This window comes from Oryzias latipes, chromosome 3 (assembly GCF_002234675.1).
Source record: "Oryzias latipes chromosome 3, ASM223467v1".
In the NCBI taxonomy this organism is placed as follows: domain Eukaryota; kingdom Metazoa; phylum Chordata; class Actinopteri; order Beloniformes; family Adrianichthyidae; genus Oryzias; species Oryzias latipes.
In genome coordinates this window covers 977,353-995,706 of record NC_019861.2, presented here as the reverse complement: position 1 = coordinate 995,706, position 18,354 = coordinate 977,353, and the positions used below count along the sequence as shown (strand labels likewise).

At 44.7% G+C, this 18,354-nt stretch overlaps 1 protein-coding gene across 2 annotated transcripts in view; it reads left to right on the top strand.

Annotated features, from left to right (window-relative positions):
* The window catches only part of otog (otogelin), a 103,908-nt gene that overhangs the window by 25,439 nt on the left and 60,115 nt on the right, over positions 1-18,354 (top strand). For both annotated transcript variants that reach the window (XM_023951366.1, XM_023951367.1), the window contains exons 16-20: positions 651-783; positions 5,308-5,485; positions 9,390-9,514; positions 9,758-9,970; positions 17,339-17,504. In XM_023951366.1, the coding sequence (XP_023807134.1) occupies positions 651-783; positions 5,308-5,485; positions 9,390-9,514; positions 9,758-9,970; positions 17,339-17,504 (815 nt within the window). The remainder of the gene's footprint in view (positions 1-650; positions 784-5,307; positions 5,486-9,389; positions 9,515-9,757; positions 9,971-17,338; positions 17,505-18,354) is intronic.

Below are 18,354 nucleotides of genomic sequence, written 5' to 3'. Positions count from 1 at the left end.
TTTTGGAAGAGCTGTAAAAAGAATGGGAGCTTTCAGACCAAGGAGTGGCTGTTTGACCTTTCTAACGATGCATTTGTGGAGCTGGGAAATCTGAAGGAGCAACAGCAAAAATCTGCCCACCAGTTTCTTTCTAAAATGGTGGTAACGGATTGACCAAACGTCCACGGCTGACACAGTAGACTGCTGTCCGTCAGGCATTGGCTCTCAGAGGCTCAGTCCAGGTGAGGGAACATGATGGAGATGCTCCTCTGAGCTGCAGACGGAGCAGCTGTCTTCAGCCTTTGAGAAGCAGCTCAGATCATCACCCCTCTTTGGAGAAAATCCTTAGGATGAACTAAAAGCAGCAGCGGCAGACCTTACCAACAGAGCTTCAGAACCACCATGCTCTGACACTTTGAGGGCCATCAGGGCAGAAACAGAGAATGGGTGAGGACGGTCAGGAGATGGTCCAGCTTCCTCACAAATGTCCTTTGGTGTCTTTTTTAACGTGACAGCATCCGAAAACCTCTGAACACTGAATGCAGGGCTTTCCCTGAAATCGGTGCAGGCGGTTTTAATCTGTCATGAAGGGAAAACTCTGCGTCTGTGTCTCCCGTCTCCCTGACTGTGCTTCTGCTGTGTAGGAGAATGTGATCTTGTCTGAATTGCAGGATTTGGATGGGGCGTGCATCCAATCAGTTAGCCTGGTCGTTGACGAGGATCCAAGAACAGAGATGACTCTGAGCCACATGGGAGAGGTCTTCATGGCCGGACAGTACCGCATCTCGCTGCCCTACTATGACGGTAAGCTCCTGCTCTGTTATCTGGCTTTGGACCGGACTTATTTCAGTTGTCATGGCTGTGATGGATTGAATGGCAGCTTTGCTATTGAGCCATCATTTTCCAAAGACTGATTGGGTCAGGGCTAACAATGTGTTGGTCCAAATGCTTTTCCTTTGAGCTTTGCCCACTTTTGCCTTCAGTGTCTTCATGTTGGACTCTTTGTGTGTTCCATGTGAAACTCTGCTGGAGGATCTGATAGGGAGGGCTACACTGAACACGTCTTTATGTTGGCTCTGAAATCACACTTTGTTTTCTTTTTTTCACTGCACAATAAAAGCACAGCACAGCTGAGAAACACAAAAATCCCTAAAAGCTCAAATGTTAGCCGGCCTGTCACTGCTGCATGTCCATTAGCAGCCCTTTAAACAGCAGATCACTGCAGGAAATCCTGAATGTTCTTCATCCTTAACTAGAAACCAAGTTTGGGAGATTTTCCTTGTAAGTTTTTATTTCTGCTCAGCTTGAATATTCCTGGAGCTCATCCTGACTCATCTTTTCTTGCAGTTGTTAAAATTCTCTTAAAGGGTCTATTTCATGCTTTTCTTAGGCCTTTTATAGTAAACTATATCTATGTATATGATATGATATTAACTTTGATACACTACAGAAAGATTCATTATTTTACAAGTTCTTTTCCTACCCGGAAGTAAGACAACTCCATCTCTGAGGCTCCGCCTTTCTCTCCTTTTTGTGTCCCGCCCATTTCATGACATCATCCTCAGCAACGTGTCTGAGTTTCTCCTATGAAAACAAACAAAATCTGAACTTTAACAAAGATGGATGTTCAGATTGAGCTGGCAGAGCAGACTCTTCCTGGAGGGGGCCTATCTCACTTATGTCACAGTAGCTGCGTTTCCATGGAGAAAGTAATGACATGAAGGTCTGATCAGGATGAAATGCGTCATGTCAACACGGCGTTCAGAACATTCTGCCCCGATCAGCATTTATTCTGATGGAGATAGCTGGTTCTGCTGATTGTTGATCTGACTGTGGTTCATGGAAACACTTCATTCTGATCCTGGGTCACTGCTGCTCTGGTTTACGTCACGCATAGACGTGTGGCTCCAGAGGAGGCTTTGGACCGCAAACAGGACCGACCGCTCTGCGTGAGCGAGCTGCTGCACTCAGGAGAACCGGGTCTGGCGGTTGAACCGGGTCTGGCGGTAGAACCGGGTCTCGCGGTAGAACCGGGTCTGGCGGTAGAAGCGGGTCTAGCGGTAGAACCGGGTCTGGCGGTAGAACCAGGTCTGGCGGTAGAAGTGGGTCTAGCGGTAGAACCGGGTCTGGCGGTAGAACCGGGTCTGGCGGTAGAAGCGGGTCTACCGGTAGAACCGGGTCTGGCGGTAGAAGCGGGTCTGGCGGTAGAAGTGGGTCTAGCGGTAGAACCGGGTCTGGCGGTAGAACCGGGTCTGGCGGTAGAAGCGGGTCTCGCGGTAGAACCGGGTCTGGCGGTAGAAGCGGGTCTAGCGGTAGAACCGGGTCTGGCGGTAGAACCAGGTCTGGCGGTAGAAGTGGGTCTAGCGGTAGAACCGGGTCTGGCGGTAGAACCGGGTCTGGCGGTAGAAGCGGGTCTAGCGGTAGAACCAGGTCTGGCGGTAGAAGTGGGTCTAGCGGTAGAACCGGGTCTGGCGGTAGAACCGGGTCTGGCGGTAGAAGCGGGTCTACCGGTAGAACCGGGTCTGGCGGTAGAAGCGGGTCTGGCGGTAGAAGTGGGTCTAGCGGTAGAACCGGGTCTGGCGGTAGAACCGGGTCTGGCGGTAGAAGCGGGTCTCGCGGTAGAACCGGGTCTGGCGGTAGAAGCGGGTCTAGCGGTAGAACCGGGTCTGGCGGTAGAACCAGGTCTGGCGGTAGAAGTGGGTCTAGCGGTAGAACCGGGTCTGGCGGTAGAACCGGGTCTGGCGGTAGAAGCGGGTCTAGCGGTAGAACCAGGTCTGGCGGTAGAAGCGGGTCTGGTGGTAGAACCGGGTCTCTAAGAAGAACCGGGTCTGGCGGTAGAAGTGGGTCTCTAAGAAGAACCGGGTCTGGCGGTAGAACCGGGTCTGGCGGTAGAACCGGGTCTCTAAGAAGAACCGGGTCTGGCGGTAGAAGTGGGTCTCTAAGAAGAACCGGGTCTCGCTATAGAACCGGGTCTGGCGGTAGAACCGGGTCTGGCGGTAGAACCGGGTCTGGCGGTAGAAGCGGGTCTGGCGGTAGAAGTGGGTCTGGCGGTAGAAGCGGGTCTCTAAGAAGAACCGGGTCTGGCGGTAGAAGTGGGTCTGGCTGTAGAAGCGGGTCTCTAAGAAGAACCGGGTCTGGCGGTAGAAGTGGGTCTGGCTGTAGAAGCGGGTCTCTAAGAAGAACCGGGTCTGGCGGTAGAAGTGGGTCTGGCGGTAGAAGCGGGTCTCTAAGAAGAACCGGGTCTGGCGGTAGAAGTGGGTCTGGCTGTAGAAGCGGGTCTCTAAGAAGAACCGGGTCTGGCGGTAGAACCGGGTCTGGCGGTAGAACCGGGTCTGGCGGTAGAAGTGGGTCTGGCTGTAGAAGCGGGTCTGGCGGTATAACCGGGTCTGGCGGTAGAAGTGGGTCTGGCTGTAGAAGCGGGTCTCTAAGAAGAACCGGGTCTGGCGGTAGAAGCGGGTCTGGCGGTAGAAGCGGGTCTGGCAGTAGAAGCGGGTCTGGCGGTAAAAGCGGGTCTCCAAGCAGAGGAGCGGCTCTGGGACGATGCAGAAATGCTGCTCAGTCCTGAGAAACCGTGTAAACAATCAGGTGATTCCTGTTTCCAGTGGTGTCCAGACAGAATCAATGCTGATGTCATTGCAACATGTTTCCACATTGCAGCTTTGACCGCATGGATTTGAACTGCATCCACGGCTAAATGTTGTTGTTGGTACGTGTTAGCCTAACCTGACCCTTCTTCCAGCTCCTAATAATAATCCTAACAATAAGAAATCATCTCTAGAAGATCATCTGCTCTAAGCTGCAGCTCCTTTGTTTACAGCAGAACTCAATATTTCTTCTTCTACGGTCATTTCTGGTATTTCAGAGTAACGGTTGTTATAATCGGATCATGTTTTTGTGGAACCGTGGACACAGTTCAGTTCTAATGCCATCTTTGATCTGACCAAAGACATTTTGCACATAGAGCTGCACTGTGAGAACCAGCTCATTTTCATGGGGGGGGATGCTCAGAGTGCATGTTTTTAGAGGAATACTCAGAAATGCGTAAATGGATCAAGATACCACTTTGGGGTATTTTTGTGAGGAATTAACTTTGTAATACACTTAAAAGCTCCAAAAAGTTGATTTTTGCCTGATATAGACCCTTCAAACTCACAAACAGAAACTTTTATCTTTACTGCTCCTCAGAATACTTCTTTTTCTGAAGACATTTCCTAAACTAATGAAGTGTAAAAGGAATTTTAAAACATTTGTGGGCAAGACTGCTGGCATGGAGTAACCCCGCCCCCACTTGCCATCATCTGTTAACATTCTTTCCCGCTAGCTTACAGCCCCTCACAACCCCAACCTAAGGTTACTGGTGCAAAACAAAAATGACAAACAAGTCCTGAGTCCTGCTCCTGATTCACAGTGATATGAATGAAGAAATACTAAGAAATGCAGTTTTAATCTGAATTTTCCTTCTAAATGCTACCCATCATCAGAAAAAGGACATGTTAAAAACACCAAAAACACCATTTCCACTGGAGTAGATCTATATTACAATGATGTGCAGAAAAGCGGTTAATTTAATGTAAAGTCTTGCATTTGTAAAGCTCATTTTTAATAGAATAGTATAGAGAAGAATAGACTTTCTTGTCATTGTGACATGTTGTATGCACAACAAAATACCAGAAAGTGTCTATCAGTCGCATATTCAGAAAGTAAGCAACACAAACAATATTATTATCAACTCAGGGTACGTTTCACACGTCCCTACCCTCATACACATCCACCTATTGAACTGCCAGTCCACTTATGGTGAAAATCACTCCAAGATTTGAAAAGTCCCAGTTTCTCCTGGGATTGTGTGAGGAGCTTCACGAAATGAAACTGAAGCTTCCTTCTTGTCTTGAATGGAAAAACCAGTTCCACCTGTGTGATCACCTGTCCACCTCTGCCTCTGGTTGGTTTGCTATGTGCACCGCTTCATCCATACATGTGCTAAACTGTGTGCAGCACAGAAATGGTTACACATCCAGGCCTGCATAACATGGGATGACATGGGTTGACATGCGTTTGGCATGTCTTTGTGGTTTCATGGAGCATGAGAGAGTCAGCGTTGGCCCCACACTGTTCCTGCATGTCACAATGATCCTAAATCCACTCAATTCTCCTCAAAAGGACAGGACAAATGCATGCTGGGGCTCCTTTTTAAACACATATCTGTACCCAGATGGACATTCTCCAGGTTTTTCGTCTTCGTAATGAAATAAAACTTGACCCAAAAAGCAGCTGGCTGTATTTCTCCATGCCGAGCTTAAAGCACCTCCTCCTCTTCCTCCTCCACAGATGTCTTCCACATCCAGGAGCTGTCCTCCATGTTCCTCCAGGTGAGGACGGCGTTCGGCCTGCAGCTGCAGTACAGCTGGGCGGAGTTCCGCCTCTACCTGCAGGCGGAAGAGCGGTGGAAGGACGACACGGTGGGGCTGTGCGGAACCTTCAACGGCAACATTCAAGATGACTTCCTGTAAGTGTGCGGCGCTCACCTGTGATCTCTGGTGTGTTATAACCAGCCCCCCCCTCCAACCACCAGCAGAGAGTGACTTCAGTTTCAGAGGAGCGATGGGAGGCGACAGCAAAGTGCTCTCCCTCCCTGTAATGCACACGGCCTCGGCGGCTCGCCATCAAAGCCTCACTCTCTGATCAGCTTTTTTTATGCAGCCAGATGAGCTCTGACTGGACACAGCAGTCCCACAAGGAATGCTGTTGATGGAATAGGGACTCCACTGTGCCCCACGGTGACGGCGGACCATGAAGTCCGGATGTTGACTAACAGCTGTAAAAGGATCCACATGACTGGATGGTCGCTCGCTGCTCCAGGCCGTGAAACTCTGCCTAAAAGGCTGCAAGTTGGTGCTGACAGAACACAGCCATCGCCTGGATTATATAGATCCAAATCGGGCTCAGAGTCTATGCATGTCTACTGCAAAGATCATGTCAGCTCAATATGACGTCATTGAATTCACAAAGTCAAAATCTAATTTTAATGAGCGTTTTGTGACGATTATTTATGATCCACTGTCTTTTAAAGATAAAAACGTTGATGGTTTATAAAAAAAATACATTTAAATACATGTTTTTGGAAAACATTGTTCTGCAGCAATGCATTGTGGTCTATATACGCTGATCTAGTGAGCATGGATGCACACTGGTTTTTCACAGAGACTTCTGGGAAATTTCCAGGGCTCTGGATTTTAGCATGTAGATCCAGACACAACTAGAACATGGAAAACGCTCTGAAGAGTGAGGAGGGAAGGAATTCAGACGCAACGTATGTCAATATGAGACAGAGACACCTGATTGGTTAGAATCTGGACCAATCAGCAGCTGTTTGATGGCAGCTTTGTCACAATAAACTGAAACTTATAAACGCAGATTCAAAGATCGGGAAAAATGTCAGATGAGACACAAAACATGCGAAAACATTTGTGTAGCAAATGCAAAAATATTTTTTGAAAGCGAAAAGAAAGTTTTTTAAAGCAAATATTAAATATTGTCATTTGCTTAAGTTTTGTCTGCAATGTGTGGCATAAATATTCCCTCACAAGCTTTTGGTACTTTGTATCTACAAAGCTTTTAAGATTGTTTTTAAGGGGAGGAATGCCTGCGGCAAAGATGACTCCGCCCACTTTCTTTTGTTGTAATGACCTTCAGCAAATTAATGAATTTCAACAGTAGCTCCGCCCTAACCGATCCATTCCATTTTTCTATGGACCTATAAGCAACAGGGCCCAAAAATGAAATGGTTCGGTCCAGTTTAGTGGGTCCATTTATGGAAACACTCAAAATGCTGGACTAGGCCAGACCGTACACCTCAGTGGAAACCAGGCATAAGTGTGTGTGCTGTGTTCCTTTGACACAAGGGTGACCCGTTCAGGGTAAACCCCATCTTTGTCCAACAGTACTGGGATAGGCTCCAGCATCCTGTGCACAGTCAAATTAGAAGAGTCACTTCAACTCTCATAGAGTTAGATTTAAAACAGAAATCTCTATTTAGGTCCAGTCTGGATTCAGTTAAAAGAACACTTTTCTTAGCGTTGATAGGACAGATTTGGAGCAACACTCTTTTTAGCTGAATTTCAACACAGTGTTGGATTTTTGTCACTATAGTGTTAAGTGTCAAAGATTAACTCTTCCAGTGAAGAGTTTAAATGATCCCTCCACAGCTCCATTCACACACATATACACACACATACACATCACACAACATGAAAAAATAGCACAATGCATGTTTTTTTTTGATCAAAGGTGGGCATTGAAGGCGGCGGTGCTGCTTGGAGGTGAGCAGTGATAGCTGAGGTGGTGCGTAGAGGCAGGCAGTGGGCGCAGCGAGCACCTGCGGGCCATACAACGCCGCTTCCGGCTTTAATTGTGCTTATTCCTGACATAAAGTAAACACTGTTTAGGAAGAGGATAGCTGAATGCCTGATGCACCTTCAACAGCTAAGCTTTTAGCTTCAGATAGCTTTAAAATCTGTTGTTGGATGGATGGATTGATGGATGGATGGATGGGTTAATGGATGGATGCATGGATGCATGGATGCATGGATTCATGGATGGATGTATGGAGGGAGGGAGGGAGGGAGGGAGGGAGGGAGGGAAGGATGGGTGGGTGGATTGATGGATGGATGGACGGATGGAGGGGGGGAGGGAGGGAGGGAGGGAAGGATGGATGGATGGATGCATGGATGGATGCATGGATTGATGGATAGATGGATGGATGGATAAAGGATGGATGGATGGATAAAGGATGGATTTAGGGATGCATGGATGGATGCATGGATGGATGGATGGATGGATGGATGCATGGATGGATGGATGGATGGATGGATGCATGGATTGATGGATAGATGGATGGATGGATTGATGGATGCATGGATGGATGGATAAAGGATGGATGGATGGATGGATAAAGGATGGATGGATGGATGCATGGATGGATGGATGGATGGATAGATGATGGATGGATGGATGGATGGATGGATCGATGCATGGATTCATGGATGGATGGATCGATGCATGGATGGATGGATGGATGGATGGATGCATAGATGGATGCATGGATTCATGGATAGATGCATGGATGGATGCATGGATGGATTGATGGATGCATGGATGGATCAATGGATGGATGGATGGATGCGTGGATGGATGGATGGATGGATTGATGGATGCATGGATGGATTAATGGATAGATGGATAAAGGATGGATGGATGGATAAAGGATGGATTTAGGGATGCATGGATGGATGCATGGATGGATGGATGGATGGATGGATGCATGGATGGATGGATGGATGGATGGATGGATGCATGGATTGATGGATAGATGGATGGATGGATTGATGGATGCATGGATGGATGGATAAAGGATGGATGGATGGATGGATAAAGGATGGATGGATGGATGCATGGATGGATGGATGGATGGATGGATGGATGCATGGATTCATGGATGGATGGATCGATGCATGGATGGATGGATGGATGGATGGATGGATGGATGCATAGATGGATGCATGGATTCATGGATAGATGCATGGATGGATGCATGGATGGATTGATGGATGCATGGATGGATCAATGGATGGATGGATGGATGCGTGGATGGATGGATGGATGGATTGATGGATGCATGGATGGATGGATGCATGGATGGATGGATGGATGCATGGATGGATAGATGCATGGATGGATGGATAAAGGATGGATGGATGGATGGATAAAGGATGGATTTAGGGATGCATGGATGGATGCATGGATGGATGGATGCATGTATTCATGGATGGATGGATCGATGCATGGATGGATGGATGGATGGATGGATGGATGGATTCATGGATGGATGGATGGATGCATGCAGGCATGGATGGATGGATGGATTCATGGATGGATGGATGGATGGATGGATGCATGCATGCATGGATGGATGGATGGATGCATGGATGGATGGATGGATGGATGGATGCATGGATGGATGGATGGATGGATGGATGGATGGATGCATGGATGCATGGTCCTGCATTCTTCAGAACTCCCCTTGTCACATGACCACACAGACTCCTGGGTTCCTGACATCCAGGTCTGCTGTAAACGTGGTGCAGTGAGATGATGTCAGACCTGCTGCTTTTCTATCTCCTGCTTTTTATGGATTTGAACCACAGGACACTCAAACGAGCAGTTGGCTGATGTTTTCAGGTCTGCTGTCTGCTTCTTCAGTTTTAGAGTCTCACCATTAGTGAAGGCAGATCAAACCAGATGAAGGTGAGGGGTAGTTATCAGCATACCTGCCCCTTCAAAGTAAGACTGAACCGTTGTCTGGTGTTCGTGGTATGAACTGCTGTGTAGATCTGCTTCTCTTTGGATTGCAGGTCCCCATCAGGAATGATAGAAAGCACCCCACAGCTGTTCGGGAACAGCTGGAAGGTCTCGTCTGCTTGTTCGTCCAGTCTGAGCGTCTCTCCCATCGACCCCTGTGACAGCCACCAGCAGGCAGGTGGGTCTGTCAGCCTTTGCTTTGCTGAAGTGCACTTCCAGCTAAAGGTTTCACCAAACTAGATTCATTCAGCTGTAAAACAGTAGCGACCTTTTTCTATCCATTCGTTTTGGTGCTAAATGTTCCATTTTTTGTGAGTCTTGGGCCTCAGCTGGCTGCAGGTTCTTGATTGATTTGTCTGGAAGAAGATTGACCCACTGCCTGCATGTTTCCACATGTGAACTGCTTCCCATCCATGCTCAGTGAGCTACGCCTCGTCGATGTGTGATGTGCTGAATCAGGACCTGTTCGCCGCCTGTCATGACTACCTCAGCCCCGCCCCCTTCCATCAGCAGTGCCGGGCAAACACCTGCAGGTGTGGGACGCCCTGCCTTTGCTCCACGCTGGCTCACTACGCTCGACACTGCCGCAAATTCTCCGTCATCGTTGACTTTCGATCCCACATTCCTGACTGTGGTAAGGATCCGTGTGGCTCCGTTGGAGCTATTATTCCTCTGCTGTGAAACACTTTATTATGCCGTAATATCTAGGAACAGATAATTATTCCAGATTACTGAGTATCAGCTGTTTGCATTCTTGCAGATTTTTAAACTTTTTGTTTAGATGTGTTGGCAGTATCACAATCTGAAGACCAGCAACGTGTTTTTGTAAATGTGAAAAGAACTAAAACATGTGATGGTTTCACTTCCAACAACCTTTAATCTATTGACAAAGCATTCCCAGTGGTCTTTTAATTATGATTTTATGATTTTTTTAAATAAAAAATAAAAAACTGGTGTTTTCAATGACATTGTTTCTGCAGAGCAGCAGGAGTTCTTTAGGAAGGTGCTTCTGACTAAGGCTTCCCATCATTCCTCTGATTACACTCTCTCCTGCTAGCTTACAGCCCCTCTCACCCCCTAACTAGCATTAGCAGTGCAACAAAAATGGTGAGCAATACTGGATGTTTCCAGCCGTACAGTTTGGAGCTGGATGGCAGCTCAGACGAGGAAAATGTAGATGTCTATGGATTTATTTTTGCACACATGGACGCATGTGAACGAAGTGGAGCAGGGACTGTGCGGTCGGCTGATGGTAGTTTGTGTGTAACAAATACAAGCTTAATTTTCAAGCAACAAGCTTTCATCTGCTCCTGATTTCAAACAATTTGAATGGAGAAATAGCTGCCAGCTGTGGCACGCGTTCTCTAGGTTGCCGACCCCTGATGTATGTACTCCATGACCAGAAAAATGCCACAAGAACATGTTGAAAACACCATTTTCATTGGACTGGGTCTTCAGGTGACATAAGCTGCCAGCAGACGACATCGACATGTTGATTAGAGACGTTTCTCTCTTTCATTCACTAGATGAGCTACAGCGTTCCCTCTCTATATCACGGTTCACCTTCCTCAGTATTGTACAGATTTTTCAGTGCAGTTTTGGTTCCTTTTGTTAACAGCCCATTGTGTTCTGCTACCTGATTGGCTGTTGCCCGTGTCAATCTCCTCTGTGCTGTGTCTGCTGTACAGAATGCGTTCAGTTTACCACGTTTACATAAATCTTTGTGTCCTGGACTCATTTCACCATGTAGGTCTAACCCTGGGGGTTTAAACAAGAGAGAAAAGAGTGAGGAAGTGTCTGTCTGTCTGAGAAAAGTGTGTCATGTGAGTAGTGGGAAGTTTTACAGCCTTAAAACATCTGTAATCCTACTTTGCAGATTTCCCCAATAGCAGGTTCTTTAAGGAACTGTGATTTTAAATTTGCTGCTGCTGAAGGTTTTAAAGGGTCTATACCAGGAAAAGTGCACTTTTTAAAAGCATTTAAGTGTTATAATGTTCAGTCCTCATGAAAAGAACCCCCAAGTTGGTATTTCAATCCATTCACTGAGTATTCCTCTAAAAACCTGCTCTCTGAGCACCAGCCCCCCCCGACCCACCAAAACGGTTCCTCACATTGTGACATCACAATGTGAGGAACCGCCCCTTCCAAGAAGAGTCTGCTGCCAGCACCGCCCCCAGGCGAACACTTTCTTCATGGAAGTGGGTGGTGCTGGCCCCCTCTGCTAACACACACACACACACACACTTTCTCAGTGGAAGTGTGGGGGGGGTGTTTGCTGATTTCCATATGTGATCGGAAAACAATTTCCTTTTCTATGCACAAAATGCACGTCCATCTTTGCAAAAATGTGGATGTTGTTTGTTTTGGTCGGAGAAACGCAGACAAACTGCTGAGGCTGGCTCTAGGATGAAATGGGCGTCACCCACAGGGAGAGAAAGGCGGAGCCTCAGAGATCGCGTCGTCTTACTTCCGGGTGGGAAAAAGGGCGACAAAATTACCTCATATTTAATTTCTAAGCTTGTTCTTTAGTGTAGCATGATCATATGGATATATTTTACTCTGAAAGGCTGAATTCAATTCACATGCTTAGTTGCACCCAGAATTATTCTGACACATTGCCCCCCCCCCACTCATCCAGTGGATGAGAGACATTATGTTTTATTATAAATTTAGAAAGAATTAGCTACACCCTGCAGAGACGGGAGGGGAAATGGTTCAGTGTCTGGACCACCTTTTTTAATGTGGTGTCAAAACACATTAATCTCTTAGTGTTGTCTTTTTTGAAAAAATGTAAAAACTCAATATATAAAAAAAAAAAAAGAAAGGCTTAATTAAAGCATGATACAGGCCCTTGAAAATTCTCAGTCGTTACTATGGCTACCATGGTGCAGCATCTTCTCTTTAGTGTCCGAACATGGAGGTTATGAACTTTTTGGCTTTTAGTGTTGGCATGTGGGTCAATCCTAAATGTAATTAAAGTATTGACATTGATATGGTAAACGACTAGATCTGCAGCATAAACCTTTCCTCGCTATGGGAATGCCTTTGCTTTTCCTTGATTCTAGACTCTTGTTAGACCCCATTTTTAATTTAATAATCTTGCACACAGAAGATACATTTACCTCATTAGATGGTGGATTCATATTTTTTTAATTAGTTAGTATTTTATGCTCCTGTTGAACCATTTTTAGACTTAAGCAGTTTAACGCTAAGGTCATTTCATGAATAAAACCATGACATTTCTCGTTTTTTTAAATAATTGGTGTTAGTCAATATGAGTTATTTATTTGTTGACTTGTTAAAGTCAAACTGATGAAAAGAGCGGCACTTTTGATTTTACCGTGTGACTTTAAAACCGGGTTGTGTCTATAGAAATCAGAATAAAGTAGGGATTTAGCATCAGTTTTTGTTTGTTGAGTATATTTGGTCTTATATGAAGCATTGGTCATGTATAAAGTGCTGCTCATGTATGAAGTGCTGGTCATGTATGAAGTGTTGCTCATGTATGAAGTGCTGGTCTTGTATGAAGCATTGATCATGTATGAAGCATTGGTCATGTATGAAGTGCTGGTCATGTATGAAGTGCTGGTCATGTATGAAGTGCTGGTCATGTATGAAGTGCTGGTCATGTATGAAGCGTTGCTCATGTTTGAAGTGTTTGTCATGTATGAAGCAGTGCTCATGTATGAAGTGTTGGTCATGTATGAAGTGTTGCTTATGTATGAAGTGCTGGTCATGTATGAAGTGCTGGTCATGTATGAAGTGCTGGTCATGTATGAAGCATTGATCATGTATGAAGCATTGGTCATGTATGAAGCATTGGTCATGTATGAAGCATTGATCATGTATGAAGTGCTGGTCATGTATGAAGTGTTGCTCATGTATGAAGTGCTGGTCTTGTATGAAGCATTGGTCATGTATGAAGTGCTGGTCATGTATGAAGTGCTGGTCATGTATGAAGTGCTGGTCATGTATGAAGTGCTGGTCATGTATGAAGCGTTGCTCATGTTTGAAGTGTTGGTAATGTATGAAGCGTTGCTCATGTATGAAGTGTTGGTCATGTATGAAGTGTTGGTCATGTATGAAGTGTTGCTTATGTATGAAGTGCTGGTCATGTATGAAGTGCTGGTCATGTATGAAGTGCTGGTCATGTATGAAGCATTGATCATGTATGAAGCATTGGTCATGTATGAAGCATTGGTCATGTGTGAAGCATTGATCATGTATGAAGTGCTGGTCATGTATGAAGTGTTGCTCATGTATGAAGTGTTGCTCATGTATGAAGTGCTGGTCATGTATGAAGTGCTGGTCATGTATGAAGGGTTGCTCATGTATGAAGTCTTGCTCATGTATGAAGTTTTGGTCATCTATGAAGCATTGATCATGTATGAAGTGTTGCTCATGTATGAAGTGCTGGTCATGTATGAAGCATTGATCATGTATGATGTTTTGCTCATGTATGAAGTGTTGGTCATCTATGAAGCATTGATCATGTATGAAGTGTTGGTCATGTTTGAAGTCTTGCTCATGTATGAAGCGTTGCTCATGTATGAAGTGTTGGTCATGTATGAAGTGCTGGTCATGTATGAAGTGCTGGTTATGTATGAAGTGTTGGTCATGTATGAAGTGTTGGTCATGTATGAAGTCTTGCTCATGTATGAAGTGTTGGTCATCTATGAAGCATTGATCATGAATGAAGTGCTGGTCATGTATGAAGTGGTGTTCATCTATGAAGCACTGATCATGTATGAAGTGTTGGTCATGTTTGAAGTGTTGGTCATGTATGAAGTGTTGGTCATGTTTGAAGTGTTGGTCATGTATGAAGTGTTGGTCATGTTTGAAGCATTGATCATGTATGAAGTGCTGGTCATGTATGAAGTGTTGCTCGTGTATGAAGTGTTGCTCATGTATGAAGTGCTGGCCATGTATGAAGCGTTGCTCATGTATGAAGTGCTGGTCATGTATGAAATGCTGGTCATGTATGAAGGGTTGCTCATGTATGAAGTGTTGGTCATGTATGAAGCATTGATCATGTATGAAGTCTTGCTCATGTATGAAGTGTTGGTCATCTATGAAGCATTGATCATGTATGAAGTTTTGCTCATATATGAAGTGTTGGTCATGTATGAAGCGTTGCTCATGTATGAAGTGCTGGTCATCTATGAAGCATTGATCATGTATGAAGCGTTGCTCATGTATGAAGTGTTGGTCATGTATGAAGTGCTGGTCATGTATGAAATGCTGGTTATGTATGAAGTCTTGCTCATGTATGAAGTGTTGGTCATGTATGAAGTCTTGCTCATGTATGAAGTGTTGGTCATCTATGAAGCATTGATCATGTATGAAGTGTTGGTCATGTTTGAAGTCTTGCTCATGTATGAAGTGTTGGTCATGTATGAAGTGCTGGTCATGTATGAAGCGTTGCTCATGTATGAAGTGTTGGTCATGTATGAAGTGCTGGTCATGTATGAAGTGTTGCTCATGTATGAAGTGTTACTCATGTATGTAGTGCTGTTCATGTATGAAGCGTTGCTCATGTATGAAGTGCTGGTCATTTATGAAAGGTTGCTCATGTATGAAGTCTTGCTCATGTATGAAGTTTTGGTCATCTATGAAGCATTGATCATGTATGAAGTGTTGGTCATGTTTGAAGTGTTGGTCATGTATGTAGTGCTGTTCATGTATGAAGCGTTGCTCATGTATGAAGTGCTAGTCATGTATGAAGTGCTGGTCATGTATGAAGGGTTGCTCATGTATGAAGTGCTGGTCATGTATGAAGCATTGATCATGTATGAAGTCTTGCTCATGTATGAAGTGTTGGTCATCTATGAAGCATTGATCATGTATGAAGTGTTGGTCATGTTTGAAGTGTTGGTCATGTATGAAGCGTTGCTCATGTATGAAGTGTTGGTCATGTATGAAGTGCTGGTCATGTATGAAGTGCTGGTTATGTATGAAGTGTTGGTCATCTATGAAGCATTGATCATGTATGAAGTGTTGGTCATGTTTGAAGTGTTGGTCATGTTTGAAGTCTTGCTCATGTATGAAGCGTTGCTCATGTATGAAGTGTTGGTCATGTATGAAGTGCTGGTCATGTATGAAGTGCTGGTTATGTATGAAGTGTTGGTCATGTATGAAGTGTTGGTCATGTATGAAGTCTTGCTCATGTATGAAGTGTTGGTCATCTATGAAGCATTGATCATGAATGAAGTGCTGGTCATGTATGAAGTGGTGTTCATCTATGAAGCACTGATCATGTATGAAGTGTTGGTCATGTTTGAAGTGTTGGTCATGTATGAAGTGTTGGTCATGTTTGAAGTGTTGGTCATGTATGAAGTGTTGGTCATGTTTGAAGCATTGATCATGTATGAAGTGCTGGTCATGTATGAAGTGTTGCTCGTGTATGAAGTGTTGCTCATGTATGAAGTGCTGGCCATGTATGAAGCGTTGCTCATGTATGAAGTGCTGGTCATGTATGAAATGCTGGTCATGTATGAAGGGTTGCTCATGTATGAAGTGTTGGTCATGTATGAAGCATTGATCATGTATGAAGTCTTGCTCATGTATGAAGTGTTGGTCATCTATGAAGCATTGATCATGTATGAAGTTTTGCTCATATATGAAGTGTTGGTCATGTATGAAGCGTTGCTCATGTATGAAGTGCTGGTCATCTATGAAGCATTGATCATGTATGAAGCGTTGCTCATGTATGAAGTGTTGGTCATGTATGAAGTGCTGGTCATGTATGAAATGCTGGTTATGTATGAAGTCTTGCTCATGTATGAAGTGTTGGTCATGTATGAAGTCTTGCTCATGTATGAAGTGTTGGTCATCTATGAAGCATTGATCATGTATGAAGTGTTGGTCATGTTTGAAGTCTTGCTCATGTATGAAGTGTTGGTCATGTATGAAGTGCTGGTCATGTATGAAGCGTTGCTCATGTATGAAGTGTTGGTCATGTATGAAGTGCTGGTCATGTATGAAGTGTTGCTCATGTATGAAGTGTTACTCATGTATGTAGTGCTGTTCATGTATGAAGCGTTGCTCATGTATGAAGTGCTGGTCATTTATGAAGGGTTGCTCATGTATGAAGTCTTGCTCATGTATGAAGTTTTGGTCATCTATGAAGCATTGATCATGTATGAAGTGTTGGTCATGTTTGAAGTGTTGGTCATGTATGTAGTGCTGTTCATGTATGAAGCGTTGCTCATGTATGAAGTGCTAGTCATGTATGAAGTGCTGGTCATGTATGAAGGGTTGCTCATGTATGAAGTGCTGGTCATGTATGAAGCATTGATCATGTATGAAGTCTTGCTCATGTATGAAGTGTTGGTCATCTATGAAGCATTGATCATGTATGAAGTGTTGGTCATGTTTGAAGTGTTGGTCATGTATGAAGCGTTGCTCATGTATGAAGTGTTGGTCATGTATGAAGTGCTGGTCATGTATGAAGTGCTGGTTATGTATGAAGTGTTGGTCATCTATGAAGCATTGATCATGTATGAAGTGTTGGTCATGTTTGAAGTGTTGGTCATGCATGAAGTGTTGGTCATGTTTGAAGTGTTGGTCATGTATGAAGCGTTGCTCATGTATGAAGTGTTGGTCATGTACGAAGTGCTGGTCATGTATGAAGTGCTGGTTATGTATGAAGTGCTGCTCATGTATGAAGTGTTGGTCATGTTTGAAGTGTTGGTCATGTATGAAGTGTTGGTCATGTTTGAAGTGTTGGTCATGTATGAAGTGTTGGTCATGTTTGAAGTGTTGGTCATGTATGAAGCGTTGCTCATGTATGAAGTGTTGGTCATGTATGAAGTGCTGGTCATGTATGAAGCGTTGCTCATGTATGAAGTGTTGGTCATGTATGAAGTGCTGGTCATGTATGAAGTGCTGGTCATGTATGAAGCATTGCTCATGTATGAAGTGCTGGTCATGTATGAAGCACTGCTCATGTATGAAGTGTTGGTCATGTATGAAGTGTTGCTCATGCTATCTTCTGCTGCAGCCGTCAGCTGCCCTGCCACCATGGAGTATAGCAGCTGTGTGTCCTCCTGCCAGCGGCGGTGCTCCTCCCTCGCCGCCCTGCAGCGCTGTGGCGAGGAGTGTGAGGAGGGGTGCGCGTGCCCTCAAGGATCCTTCTACAACCACAGAACACACACCTGTGTTCACAGGTAAGCTGGGCTGCTACCATATCAGCTACATTTACAAAGTAAATTTTCTATTTCTGGTATCAAGGAGATGTATTCAAAGGTTAATTTCTGTTCAGGAAAATATGTGAAAGGTTTTCTCCACGTGCCAGTTTAGCTAAAATTAATTGAGATTTAGCTTAAAAATTGTCCTTCATTTGAGAGATTATTTAGCCCTAAGCAGGAAAGCCCATTGAAAATGATAAAAAAAACAACTAGTGAGACTTCCAAAAAACCCTCTGAGTTTGGGGTATTTTATCTGTTTTAGACCCAGCCGGTTTCTGGAGTCCTGGTTTGGTTTTCTAGGAATCTGTCTGGTTTGGAGGGGCAGCGTAGCTTTGGATTCAAAAGCAAATGGAAATAAAAAAACGTGAACGATATTCCACCATAAAGTCACATTAGCATCTGCTCTGCAGCACAGGTCAGCTCTGATGTGGACCTGGAAGTTCTCCTGAAGGACTTTGCTAATTGTCTTTTTCAGACGGCTTCACCCCCCAAGACTCGCTGCCTAATTCTTCTTTAATGTCTGAGGTTCTTACATCCAAGTTCAGTGCAGGGCTTTACTTAGCATGTGATCAAGTTACAAGCAGGAATCTACCATGAACCCCCCCTTTCATTAGGGACGACACAGAAATCTGATAACCAGTGAGAATGAGTTTGTAGAGCGACTGTTACTATGTTACAAAGGCCTTAAGCTTCAGCTTAGCTCAACATTAACCTCAATGATTGCAGGAATGAGGTCTGGTGCCATTAACATTCCTTTTTACTCACTTGGAATACTCCTTTTAAGGTGAAACAAGTCCACTTGACAGTAATTCGTGCAGAGAAGAGAAAA